The sequence below is a fragment of the Gorilla gorilla genome, chromosome 4 (assembly GCF_029281585.2).
Source record: "Gorilla gorilla gorilla isolate KB3781 chromosome 4, NHGRI_mGorGor1-v2.1_pri, whole genome shotgun sequence".
Taxonomy (NCBI): Eukaryota; Metazoa; Chordata; class Mammalia; order Primates; family Hominidae; genus Gorilla; species Gorilla gorilla.
Genome location: NC_073228.2, coordinates 27495474 through 27508748, shown reverse-complemented (window position 1 = coordinate 27508748; position 13275 = coordinate 27495474). Strand labels below are relative to the sequence as shown.

Below are 13275 nucleotides of genomic sequence, written 5' to 3'. Positions count from 1 at the left end.
AAAAGAAGAACCAGACCATCTAAGCAAAGTTTTACATGACATTATATAAAATAAAGTACAATTTCCACTTAATTCAGTCTTCAAATATTTTTTATTGGAAGGCCATGCATTGCCTTCATTTATTGTATTTCAAATCACTGTACATTTACTTTTGTGAAAACACTGCCTGCATTTTCTAGTACAAAAAAAACCTAAAAATTGTTTCAGGAATGTAGAGAAATATCCAACTTAAATAGCGAAAAAGTGCACCATAATTACTGCTGCACTGCAGTCATTTCTGCAATTCCCATGTTTCTTAAATAACTATCTTGTCAGATAACACACAATATAAAGAGCAATTATGAAAAACAGACATTTACATATACTTCTAAAGTCTTATTGGGAATATCCTGTTGGCATTGGATAACCAATCATAGGTGCAGCTGCAGTAGCAGGATATGCATATGCCTGTTGGTTCATACCATTGTGCATATTTGGAACATTACTTCCGTATTGCTGAGTGCTATCATAACCATTCTGGTAAGTCCCTGTTGGATTACCAGTCCTAAAACTGGTCTGTATACCAGCAGACACAAAATTACTTCCAAAGCTCCCATTGGTGTAATTTGCAGCACTGTAAACACCATTCTGAGTTTTTGCCCCAAAATCTCTTTTAAGCAGGCTAGAGTAACCTCTGTCATAATTTTCCCTGTCTCTAAAGGTATTAAATCCACCCCTTTTGCCCGCAGAGTATCTGTCCCGACGGTCATCCTTCATGCCTCCTCTACCCCTGGAACGACCTGTCAAGAAAACAATTGCAAATTGATCAATTATGTCTATAACACAAATCATTGTGGACAGAAAGAAACAGATCTATTCATGGTAGGCAAGAAATGTTTTTACAATTTTTCAGCTTAAGTTTTCACATTCAAGGTTTTACTCACCCTCCAATACCATTTAAATGGATTTGTAGACAACGATGTGACTCGTAACTACCAACATTTCCTATCAGTCATCCTTACCTGAACCTCTGTCTTCGACCAACTGAAGCAACTTGGGATTAATTGCTTGATTAGCTTCACGAAGCACAGAGATAAGGTCGCTCACTTGCTTTATGTTATTAGGTGTAAAGAAAGTGTATGCTGTGCCTGTTTTGGTACTGCGAGCAGTTCTTCCAATTCGATGAATATAATCCTCTGAGGAGTTAGGGTAGTCATAATTGATGACAAATTTCACATCTTCCACATCTGTAAGGTGTTGCAGTGTGGCAAAATAGCAATGTACGGAGTTTTGCACACCACAACAGCCAGACCAAAAATAAAAAGTTAGACAATTGTATTCCCAAGAAGGTACGGGCTGCAAAAAATACAGTTAAAATGGTTATCCATTTCCTGTAGGAATACCATTGAGGTTGAAAAAAGAAAAAAAAGCACATGTCATCTGTATAATTCATCACCCACCCAGTGACAGACCCTGTCAAAAGGAATGTGTATTCCCTAAGCACATTCCCAAATCAGCAAGTTCCCTTACAGATCATCAAGTGACATCTGAATGCTTCTGCGCAGTAGGGCCACTTAAAGTTTCACAGCAACCTCTTCATGTGCTCATTTTGAGGACCTTGAAACAAAAAAATGTACAAGGTCCTTTGCATTACACATTCATCAGAAGTTCAAAATTCTGGCCACACTGCTTGTCTTGCCAAGACCTTACAACCGCAGCTGCAAGAAAACATACCTGTCCCCCAAAAGTTGTTTTTATGCACTGTGTCTCGTCTAGGCAAGCGCTTCCAAGAAGCCAGGATTCACTTGAGAATGTGTCTCTCTCTGGCAGGTCTCGACATGACGACTACTGTGTAGGTGAGGGAGGAACTTTCAAAGCACTTTCTTTTCCCACTTACTATGTGTGAGAAGTTGCTCCTGCTCTAGATCTCATGTGCCAGTACTCACCAATTTGTAAAAGGCTTAGTACCTTTTAAAGCTGCTCTCTCCATTTCAAACTTGAACAAAAATTTCATTGAACATTGAAGTTTGGAACTACTTCTTCGACATTTCAGCAAACTCACTGAAACTCAAAGACCCACAGATCACAGTGAACAGTTTGAAACAAGGCTGTACCATGGCAGTCATGCAAAGCATGGGACAGAAGAAATACCACGGCAGTGAACTGTGAGGATAACTTCCATTTTTTCCCTCGGAGAGAACAGTTTACGGGGCAGAGGTGATATGTTCTGCCTTTTGAAGATTACTGGCACACGTTCAGCTTTTTCACCTCTCTAATCGACTGGAAGCAGCCAGCCGATCACTAGTCCTCCATCCCCCTCGAGTCCTCCGATTGTCATGCCTAGGCCTTGCCACAAAGACAGCACCTTTATGTGAAAAAAAACTTAGAAAAAATGCAGGTTAAAGAAAGCAATAAACTTTCTTTAAAAAAGTTAAATGGAGATCTTCTGGGAAACCAAGCCATGAATGCGAGTTTGTACTAACCTAGCCCTCTGGAGGCCACATCTGTAGCAATCAGAATAGGAGCTTTTCCATGTTTGAATTCTACAAAGGAAGGCATATACATGATCAATTATCTGAGCAGAATTCTAGCTAGGTTAAGTAAAGGGGAAAAATACTTCATTTGAAATATTTACCATTTAGAACCCAGTCACGCTCTTGTTGACTCTTGTCACCATGGATACCCATGGCAGGCCACCTAAGTTAAAAGACAAGTTGTGTTATTAAACTCACATTGAAAACCTCAGACTCCAGTGCTTGACCACTTTTGGTCACAGATCTCTTTAATTTCGCCAGAAATGAGAGAGTTAAATTCACTATCAGATATGAAAAAAATCCACTGCTCGTGATCCAAGTTTGCCCTTTCCTAAGCTCAGTTTTAATCAATCTGCTTCAATGGAGCTCACACATACCCATCTCTCCTCATTTTTCTGGTAAGCTCATCACATCTTCTTTTGGTTTCCACAAAAACAATGGTTTTATTCTCCTTCTCACTCATGATCTCTTCCATTAGACGAATAAGTCTAATAACAGGAGAGAGAAAGGAAAAATCCTGAGTTTTAAAAGACCATTGCTAGGGCCACACATTTATGGTCAGCAAAACATTAAGTTCAATTTACATGGCTGGAAGTCAAAGAGGAAACGCCTGCTAATCCACTTATGGAGCAGTTCGACCCTTGGTCCTTAAGTCAACCAGGGGACACATGAATTCCTTCTATAGGAAAGCTATAAATGGTGACAGCCATTATTTGAAGGATTCAAGAAATTTTCAGGATCAATAGGCTAACTAAATGAAATCACACCAACTGAAATAACCTAAAACAACTCACCAAACAATGATCCCTTAATTTTACAGCAAAGTTGTTAGGAGGCAAATATAACAGAGTTAATAAAACTTACTTTTCATCCTTTTCTACGTCATGACACACATCCACAATCTGAAGAATGTTGTGGTTTGCACTCAGTTCAAGTGCACCAATGTTTATATGAATATAGTCTTTCAAGAAATCTTCAGCAAGCTGTCTTACTTCTTTTGGCCAAGTCGCACTCCACATTAGAGTTTGCCTATCAGGCTAATGGATTTTGGGGGGAAAAATTAGTATCAGACTCTTAAGAGTGAAAACAGAATTCAGTTTGATCACATATTTCAAAGGACACTTACTCTTATTTGATCCACAATCTTCCTTATTTGGGGTTCAAAGCCCATATCAAGCATTCTATCTGCTTCATCAAGGACAAGGTAGGTTGTTCTTCTCAGATTGGTTTTTCCACACTCTAAAAAGTCAATCAGTCTTCCAGGTGTTGCAATACAGATTTCCACACCTTTAATTAAACATGTAAGTGTAACTACAATACCTAGAATATTTAGCACCAATGACAAATAAAACCCTTTTCATTACATACCTCTCTCCAAATCACGTATTTGTGGTCCCTTAGGAGCACCACCATAGATACAAGTAGACTTCAAGCGACATGCTCTACAATATTCAGCAGCTACTTGCTGCACCTGTTGGGCCAGTTCCCGAGTTGGTGCCAGCACCAAACACTAAGGAAAGACAAACAGCTTTCAGCACAAACCTGGCTACTAGCTTTAAACTGCTAACTTATTAGTTATACTAGCAGATCCTTTCTTCATGTGTTGTCCAATACCCAAAACAGCTCCAGCTGAATAGGGTGAGCTAACCTCTATATAAAACCACCACAAATGATTACATCTTTAGCTATGTAGTCTAAAATCTACACATTAGGCTTCTAATAAAAAGTTAAAAATATATACTTACAATAGGCCCATCGCCTCTCTCTAGGAATGGCTGATGATTGATGTGGACAATGGCAGGAAGCAAATACTATTTAGGGTGAAGGTGGGGACAAACAGAAATCACATTAAAATACTCGTTTTTAAATTACCATTACATTTTCTTGCATATATCAGATCAACTCAAGAGTTCTCCCAAACTTACAGACAATGTTTTCCCAGATCCAGTCTGTGCCACTCCAACCATATCCAATCCACTTAGAGCAACTGGCCATCCCTGAGCTTGAATAGCAGTGGGTTCAGTGAAATTCTGTCTTGCAATAACATCCATGACATTTGCTATAATTAGTGACAGATATTTAGTAAAAATTAGTGATGCCAAGAAAAAGAGGGGGTAGGTGGAAACAAAAACACAGGGGTAGGTAGAACTGAAAAGTAGCACTTACCAGGGAAATTGGCTTCATAAAAATTTAGAACTGGCTTCGGGCAGTTGTGACCTCTAACTGTAATTTCCTTGCTTCTTCTATATGTTTCCACCTCTTGCTGCAAAACAAATTATAACAGTCTTAAAATTCATGACAACCACCCCTAGCTAAATACGTAATTGATAAGCCCCTAACTTCATAATTTAGTAACTAGTTTAAAGCAGCCTTCATTTTAATCTGGACCCACCTATGAACACCCTATTATGACAAAAAAAAATTTATTGTTATACTCAACCTAATTTAAGTAAAACAAAATCCCAAAGCCACCTATATCCAAAAGTGAGTCACACCTTTCCCAATTATGAAGTCAGAACATGTAACTCTACCAAAATTGAGTTATTTGCAAAACACCTGTCAGAATTTCATTTACTAGAATCCATGATCGAGTTACAGCCCGATGAAGCCACGTGAATTTACTCACTGCTGTGCGCCTAGCCAAATCAGGGTGCTCTTGATAAAAATTCTTCTCGAATTTAGGCAGCTCATCAAGATTCCACTTCTTTTTAACTAATTTCTCCCCAGGGTTTCCAAACTTCTTTCCAGATAAGGGCCCTGCCCTACTTCCTCCAAATCGAGGTGCACCAAACCTGGAATGAAAAAAAAACGTTATTCACATTTTCAAATGGCTATACCTAGGTTTCTGCATAGATTTGTCATCCATTGGCACAAGCTAAAGACCGCTGAAAACAGACTTCGAGAGGTAAACCTAGCACTGTCCTTCGTGAAAATCTATCTCTCTCAACAGCCACAGTTAACATTTCCCGTAGTCCCAAGTACACATTACTTAGGTCACGTAAACAGCCTGGGATTTATCATGTCGGAAGCCGGGGATTCATCATGTCGGAAACTTGTCACCCACATGCCAGAATTTGGGATTCTGGCACACACCCCACTTCTTGTGGTTACTGTAATCTTCCCCACCAGTCTAGCAATTCACTGTCAGGAATAACAAGGCTACATGAACCGAAGAGCATCACGACGATGTTACTCATATGGCCGTTTTGAAGCCAAACAGCTTTAGTGGTAAGAACCTAGACAGTACAGTCAGCAATAACAGAACAAGGGTTTTCTCAGAAACACTTCTGCTAGCAAACCGAGCTGGGGGGACGCCGCGGTAGAGCTCCGGATCAACGAATCAAAATTATATAACGCAGGAAATAAGAAAAGGAGGAGCCGGCGACTACCGGGGGAGGAGTCCCGGCCCGGGCGGAGCCGGCCGGGCGGCGTTCCCGCTGGGGCGGCGCTTCCCCCTTTGTCTCGCATTTCTCTCTGCGCCACATTTTCTCGACGCTGCCATTTTGAGCTCCTCCGCCGGGCGGGGTAACAAAGGCGCCGCCGCCATGTCCGAGGCCGGCATTTTGTACTCGCGACTCAGCCACATGGCTGATGCCGGCCGCCCTCCTACCCCAACAGCACCAGGGCTTTGGAAGTGGTCCCCTCGCTCCCACAGAATGCCCGGCCACCCCAAAAACACCTCCCGAAAGGCCGCACCTAACAGATGTTCCTTCGTCTAACTCGAAGCGTCGCGCTTTCATCCGCACAATACGCTCCCTCTGAATTCCCTCAACAGCTACCAAATGGCAGCCGCCCTGACGGCTCCCCGATCCCCACACAAAATGCAAGCTTGAAAACACTACACCGTCAAATCTCTTCCAATCACTGTTACGTGAATATCAAAAGGGCGCAAGCCTTCGGGAAAGGAGGTCCCAAGATAGCCCGGGAAGGCCGAGTCCAAGCCGCAAAGCCCCCGCCGGCCGCCACTCTGATCCGCCCTCCCATCCCCCCACCGGCCAGGCCTGACAGCTCGGCTCCCAAACTCACCCTCGGTCCCGGCCGCGGTCTCGGTCACTCGAATAACCCGACATGGCGTCAATGGTTGCGGTTGGCGGGGAACGAAGTATATAGAAAAGCGTGCGACGAGTCGCTGGAAATGGCCTCGATAACGGCGAAGCCTTACGGGGGCGGCAGCGGAGGAAGGACAGCGATGACACCAGCCGAAGCTACACTACTAGAGACCGGTAGAAATGAATGAGGTGCCGGCCGCTTTCCGGCAGCCGCTTTTATAGTCTGGACCGCCTCCTACGCCGCAGGGAACGCTGGGAGCCGCTCTATGACCTAATCGCCCCGCCCCTCGCGCATAGGCCGCCACGCCCGCCGGCGTTCCAGGATCGCCGCGCTTTCACCCCTCCCCGCACCACTCTCTCAGGTCAGGGCCCACCCACCATTGGAATGCCTCATTCTGCATTCTCTTGACCTCACCTTCTTCTGGTCTTTCCACACCTCAAGCGAGCCACCCCGCCCTTTCCCAAGCCCAGCCCCGCCCACCCTCGCCACTCGGAGATGTTTACGTCTCCAAAGAGCCCTCACGCCTGTAACCAAAAGAGGGGGAAGGCGGGGCCTGGCGTTGTCACGTGGCTGTACCACCCCGGACCACCGAGAGAGCGGGCCGCACTACTTCCCCGTTGACGTCGGCGGAGGGATACAAAACGAAATAGCTCACCGGAAGTGCGCTGCTCGCACCCCGGGACCCGCCCGGGCTGCCGGCTGATGTGGACCGTCCGACCCGCGGGTCTGATAATCCTCTGACGGGTTTTGGTCGGCGGAGAATGGTCTCTAAACTTCCCAAACCGCCCCCGTTTCACGTGCTGTGAAAGGAAGTGCTCCTCTGATGACCAATCAGCGGCGAGAAGCTCTTTTAACGTCCGTCCCTCTTTCACGCCTCCTTCCCCGCGCTTTGGTTCGTGCGCCCGCGCCCCAGCGTCGGGTCTGCGTGGATCGGCCCTTCCAGGACACCGTCGCATTCCCGGCCGCGTCGGAGTCCGGCGGCGACCTGCCTCCGAAACATGGCCGGCTCGGATGCTGGTGAGTGTCTCCCTGCGTTCCCAGTATGTGTGGACTGAAACCGTCCACCTCCAGGGAGGCCTCGGGCTAGCCCGGACTGGGTCTGGGCTGTCGGCGGGGCTCGTGACCTTCAGACGCCGCGTCGCGCTGGCGGGTTCCCTGGATAGGGTCTCTCAGCTTCACCACCTCTTCGCTTCGAGGCCGTGGAACAGCAGTATGCTGTGGGAGAGAGAGAGGCACTGGGGCGAGGCCGGTAGGACACTTGGGTCCTGGTTGTAAAAAGAGCGGTCAGAAGGGTCGTCCCCGGACTTGTCTATCTGTGGGGCGTCTAGCCGCTGTCCGTGTGCCCTCCGCCCTTGCACTATGGGCCCTGAGGTCGTACCTGGTTTTGTATTGGTCTTTAAAGGAACAGCATTCATAAGATTTGTTATGCCGCTGCAGAATAGTAGAATATGCCCCTGTAGAATAGTTGTGCTTTTTTCTCTTCAGTGCCCTCTAGAGTCATGGGCTTTGTCTAGCACCGCTTTTGAAGAGCGAACTAATTTGGTTGTCTAGGACGCTTTCATCCTTTTCACAAGGACTGCGTACAAACCAGTTGTCATGGTTTGGCCAGCTGAGAAATGGGCGTGGGGAGGGGGATTATGTGCATGGAAAATACACTCTCATTCGTTTCCAGAACGTTACGTGTCCAGAACATAGTGGAGATGTTTGTTTCTAATACCGATTGAAAGTGCTTTCCTACCAATCCCCAGGCATTTCAAGGAACAAGTATTTTAAGCTTTCTAAGTTACTTTTGGTACAGAAACCGTTAAACTTTGCAAATCCCAGCAATATCTAGGGGAGAGGAGAATGTGGTACGCAGGAAACGTCAACAGTATTGATAATTCTGAGCTTCATGTACTTCCCATATTTTCTTTCATATAGATCGATATAATAAAAAAGAAAAACTAAAAAATGCATTACCGTTGATGTTGTCATTATACCAGTTCTTAACAGCTTAAGTTTAATCACCACTTTTTCCGGCACCGGAGAAATCCTGACTTGCACAAGATAATTGGGTAAACATAAGACCAATACTATTGGGAGTGCGAAGCAACCTCCATTAATGAGTTTCTGGTAACCTCGGATTATCATTAAACTGTTGTTTATGACATAATATTCCTGTTTACTTGTAAATATGTTTTAACTAAAGACACCCATGTAAGGCTTATATAAGTAACTTAAGATTTTAGGCTGCAACAGTAACAATTGAATTTGCAGTATAGTTTTGACTATATAGAAATTGCAGCACTCTGGAAATCATCCCAAGAAATTAAATGCATCTTTTTAAAAACCATGCCTAAAGGGTCTTTGAAATTCTCTAACAATCAAATTCCTTATCTTCTGCAAAGTTCAGTGTCTGTTTTTGTTGGGGGGGGGGGAGGTTGTTGGATTTTTTAAATGTGTGTGTGATTTTTTTCTGGTGGTTTTTAAGACTGATCTTTCCCCCTTTTTCCCAACAGAGTGGGTAACCATTGCCAATAACCTTCTTTTTAAGTGTCATATACATCTGAGAATACATGAACTTCAAGACTGTGATGCTAATGTTTTTATTGCTCTTTATCAGTCTATTTTGGGAGAAAAGGTACCAGGTAAGAATGCTAAAAGCAGGAGTAATTTTACCTATATCTTAGGCCAAAAGTTTTTAGTCCTTTAGTTAGATTCTTTGATATTTATAAAATTTCATTTTCTCTTTGCTTGTATCTTTTTTAATATTGCATATTAAATTCTATATTAATATACAATATTAAAATAAATATTGTATATTAAATTGTATTTAATATCACATATTGTATAATTATAATATTGTATTCCTTAAGGAATACCCTGTGGAACCCACTCATAATAATGGCCTTGAGCAGATCAGTTTGAGGGCTCCTGATAGTCACGGCTTAACCTAATCATGGCTAATGCCTTGTGAAAGTTGCATCTTTTCTGTAAATGTACCTTCAAAGGTTGTAAAATTGAGTGGAGCTTGGGAATTTACTGGATCCTGTTACTTAACCAGTGCTAGGGATAAGAACTGATGTTTGTAGATGATGAACCTAATTTATTTACCAAGACAGTTAATAAGCGCATATGTCCTTTCATCTTGCTCACCATCTCACTATGTTCAAGACCGGGGTGGTACCAACTCAGCTTAAGTGATCCTCCCGTCTACCTCCCAAAGTGATAGGATTACAGGCATGAGCCACCACGTCCAGCCTGTGCTGACCTTTTAAATCTTTATACCAATAATTCTAGTTGGCTATTCAAAAGGACATATAAGGGCCAGGCGCAGTGGCTCACACCTGTAATCCCATTACCTTGGGAGGCTCATCACTTGAGGCAGGTGGATCACCTGAGGCCAGGAGTTCAAGACCAGCCTGGCCAATATGGCAAAATGCCATCTCTGCTAAAAATACAAAAATTAGCCAGGCATAGTGGTGCACGCCTATAAACCCAGCTACTTGGGAGGCTGAGGCAAGAGAATTGCTTGAGCCGGGGAAGTGGAGGTTGTAGTGAGCCAAGATCACGCCACTGCATTCCAGCCTGGGCAATAGAGCGAGACCCTGTCTCAATAAATAATAAATAAACATACATATGTGTATATATAAGAACCCTCCTTGAATGCCTGCTGTGTTTTTTTTTTTCTTCGTAGAAAGTAGCCCATAGTTATGGGTTAAAGTATCATATCTTGGCTCCCTTATTAGACTATTAGCTGTCTTTGAATTTAGGGACCACTTTATCTTCCTTAACATGGTGCTTCTTGTAGAGCATGTTCATGTATATATATGTATATATATATATATATGTGTGTATACATATATATGTATATATGTGTGTATACATATATATGTATACATGTGTGTATACATATATATGTATACATGTGTGTATACATATATATGTATACATGTGTGTATACATATATATGTATACATGTGTGTATACATATATATGTATACATGTGTGTATACATATATATGTATACATGTGTGTATACATATATATGTATACATGTGTGTATACATATATATGTATACATGTGTGTATACATATATATGTATACATGTGTGTATACATATATATGTATACATGTGTGTATACATAGATATATGTATACATGTGTGTATACATAGATATATGTATACATATATCTATACATAGATATATGTATACATATATCTATATATGTATAGATATATGTATGTATATCTATGTATAGATATATGTATGTATATATATGTATAGATATATGTATGTATATATGTATAGATATATGTATGTATATATGTATAGATATATATGTATGTATATATGTATAGATATATATATGTATGTATATATATGTATAGATATATATATGTATGTATATATATGTATAGATATATATGTGTGTATATATGTATAGATATATATGTGTGTATATATATGTATAGATATATATATGTGTGTATATATATGTATAGATATATATATGTGTGTATATATATGTATAGATATATATATGTGTGTATATATATGTATACATATATATATGGTCTAATAAATATTCAACCGTATTCAACCAGTCCAATATTGATAAATCGGTTCAATCAATAAATACTCAACCAGTAAAGATTCTGCTGTGTAGAGTTCAGGGTTTATTAACTTTATCTGTACTTTACAGCATGTTCTGTTTGGGCAGAGCGTTTATAGCAGTTGAACATATTCAGTAGCCTAGTCAGAGACAATGAGATGAAAACTGGGCCTCTTATGGATACAAAATTATGTGATTTTTTTCCCTCACAGACCTCATAGCTATTCCTAGGAGTCAAGAAGATGATGCACACAATGTACAAGCAGTAATTGATTCACTGGCCTTGGACTACTTGCAGGTCAGCTTGTCTCACATAACAGGTTGGTATATAATTATCACATAATTATGCATTTTAGTAAAAATAATTGTTAGAACTGTAGACATTGTTTACTTAACCAAATGAGTGAGCTTATGGAGTAGACCAAATTGTAAGATTGAGCTAAGACAATCAACTGATAAGGTCAGGTCCATACATGAGAACTTTTCCAGGAGAGCTGAACATTGATTTTGCAATTGATCTGGGTCTGAAACGTAAATATCCTAGCTGGTAATTTGAGGTGTGTTTTTTGTTTTTATGTTATGTTGTTTCATTTATTTTTATTTTTTGATTCAGAGTCTCACTCTGTTGCCCAGGCTGGAGTGCAGTGGTGCAATCACAGCTCACTGCAGCCTCAACCTCCCAAGCTCAGGTGATCCTCTCACCTCAGCCTCCCGGGTAGCCGGGGCTGCAGGTGTGCACCACCATGCCTGGCTAATTTTTTCTATTTTTTGTAAAGACAAGAGTTTCGCCATTTGCCCAGGCTGGTCTGGAACTCCTGGGCTCAGCTGATCCACCTGGCTCCACTCGTGAAATTGCTGGGATTACAGGCCTGGACCACCGTGCCTGGCCTTCGGGGAACCTGCCCCGATAGTCACGTAGGTTCTTTTTTATTTTACCTAAGCATCAGCAGGTTTGAGAGATAAAGGGACAGAGTACAAAAGAGAGAAATTTTAAAGCTGGGCGTCTGGGGGAGACATCACATGTCGGTAGGTTCCGTAATGCCCCACAAGCTGCAAAAACCAGCAAGTTTTTATTAGGAATTTTCAAAAGGGGAGGGAGTATACGAATAGGTTGTGGGTCACAGACATCAAGTACTTCACAAGGTAATAGAATATCACAAGGCAAATGGAGGCAGGGTGAGATCACAGGACCACCTGACCGGGGTGAAATTAAAATTGCTAATGAAGTTTTGGGCACCATTGTCATTAATAACATCTTATCAGGAGACAGGGTTTTGAGAGCAACCGGTCTGACCAAAATTTATTAGGCGGGAATTTCTTCTTCCTAATAAGCCTGGGAACAATATGGGAGACTGAGGTCTATTTCACCCCTACAGTCTACAGACCATAAAAGATGGCCACGCCTGGGGGACCGTCTATAGACCTACCCCCAGGCGCGTATTCTCTTTCCCAGGGATGTTCCTTGCTGAGAAAAAGAATTCAGCGATATTTCTCCCATTTGCTTTTGAAAGAAAATATGGCTCTTTTCCACCCGGCTCACCGACGGTCAGAGTTTAAGGTTATCTGTCTTATTCCCTGAACAATTGCTGTTAATCCTATTCTTTTTTTCAAGGTGCCCAGATTTCATATTGTTCAAACACACATGCTCTACAATTTTGTGCAGTTAACGCAATTATCACGTGGTCCTGAGGCTACATACATCCTCCTTGGCTTACGAGATGACAGGATTAAGAGATTAAAGTGAAGACAGGCCTAGGAAATCACAAGGGTATTGATTGGGGAAGTGATAAGTGTCCATGAAATCTTTACAATTCATGTTCAGAGATTGCAGTAAAGACAGGCATAAGAAGTTATAAAAGTATTAATTTGGGGAACTAATAAATGTCCATGAAATCTTCACAATCCACGTTCTTCTGCCATGGCTTCAGCCGGTCCCTCTGTTTGGGGTCCCTGACTTCTCGCAACACCTGGCCGTATTGTTTTATTTTAAAGCATACTAATGCTACTTGTTTGTGATAGCTAAAAATTAGAAACACCTAAATGTCCATTAGTAGGGATTGGTTAGATAAATCATGATAGCTGCATACAGTGGATTGCTCTGTGGCTGTAAAAGAT

The 13275-nt window shown here is 42.1% G+C and overlaps 2 protein-coding genes across 8 annotated transcripts in view; one reads left to right on the top strand and one right to left on the bottom strand.

The window, feature by feature from the left end:
* Positions 1-72: 72 nt before the first annotated feature.
* Positions 73-7520, bottom strand: DDX5 (DEAD-box helicase 5). 6 transcript variants are annotated; one of them, XM_063706184.1, is made up of 14 exons: positions 7219-7520; positions 6540-6726; positions 5140-5305; positions 4680-4776; positions 4439-4572; positions 4259-4324; positions 3882-4023; positions 3640-3800; positions 3378-3550; positions 2891-3001; positions 2615-2676; positions 2463-2522; positions 1002-1226; positions 73-779 (listed from the first exon to the last, which is right to left on the bottom strand). In XM_063706184.1, exons 2-14 carry the CDS (start codon positions 6581-6583, stop codon positions 376-378), a joined length of 1845 nt encoding a protein of 614 aa, XP_063562254.1. In that variant the 5' UTR covers positions 6584-6726; positions 7219-7520; the 3' UTR covers positions 73-375. The 6 variants fall into 6 exon arrangements, with proteins under 6 accessions (XP_063562254.1, XP_063562255.1, XP_063562256.1 ...); XM_063706185.1 differs by lacking the exon at positions 7219-7520 and adding an exon at positions 6978-7201; XM_063706186.1 differs by lacking the exon at positions 1002-1226 and having other exon boundaries at positions 7219-7356.
* The window catches only part of CEP95 (centrosomal protein 95), a 31924-nt gene continuing 25881 nt past the window's right edge, over positions 7233-13275 (top strand). The window contains exons 1-3 of one of the 2 annotated variants that reach the window (XM_019026739.4): positions 7233-7580; positions 9062-9190; positions 11373-11480. In XM_019026739.4, the coding sequence (XP_018882284.2) occupies positions 7562-7580; positions 9062-9190; positions 11373-11480 (256 nt within the window). In that variant the 5' untranslated portion in view covers positions 7233-7561. The remainder of the gene's footprint in view (positions 7581-9061; positions 9191-11372; positions 11481-13275) is intronic. The other variant, XM_063706180.1, reaches the window with a different exon arrangement.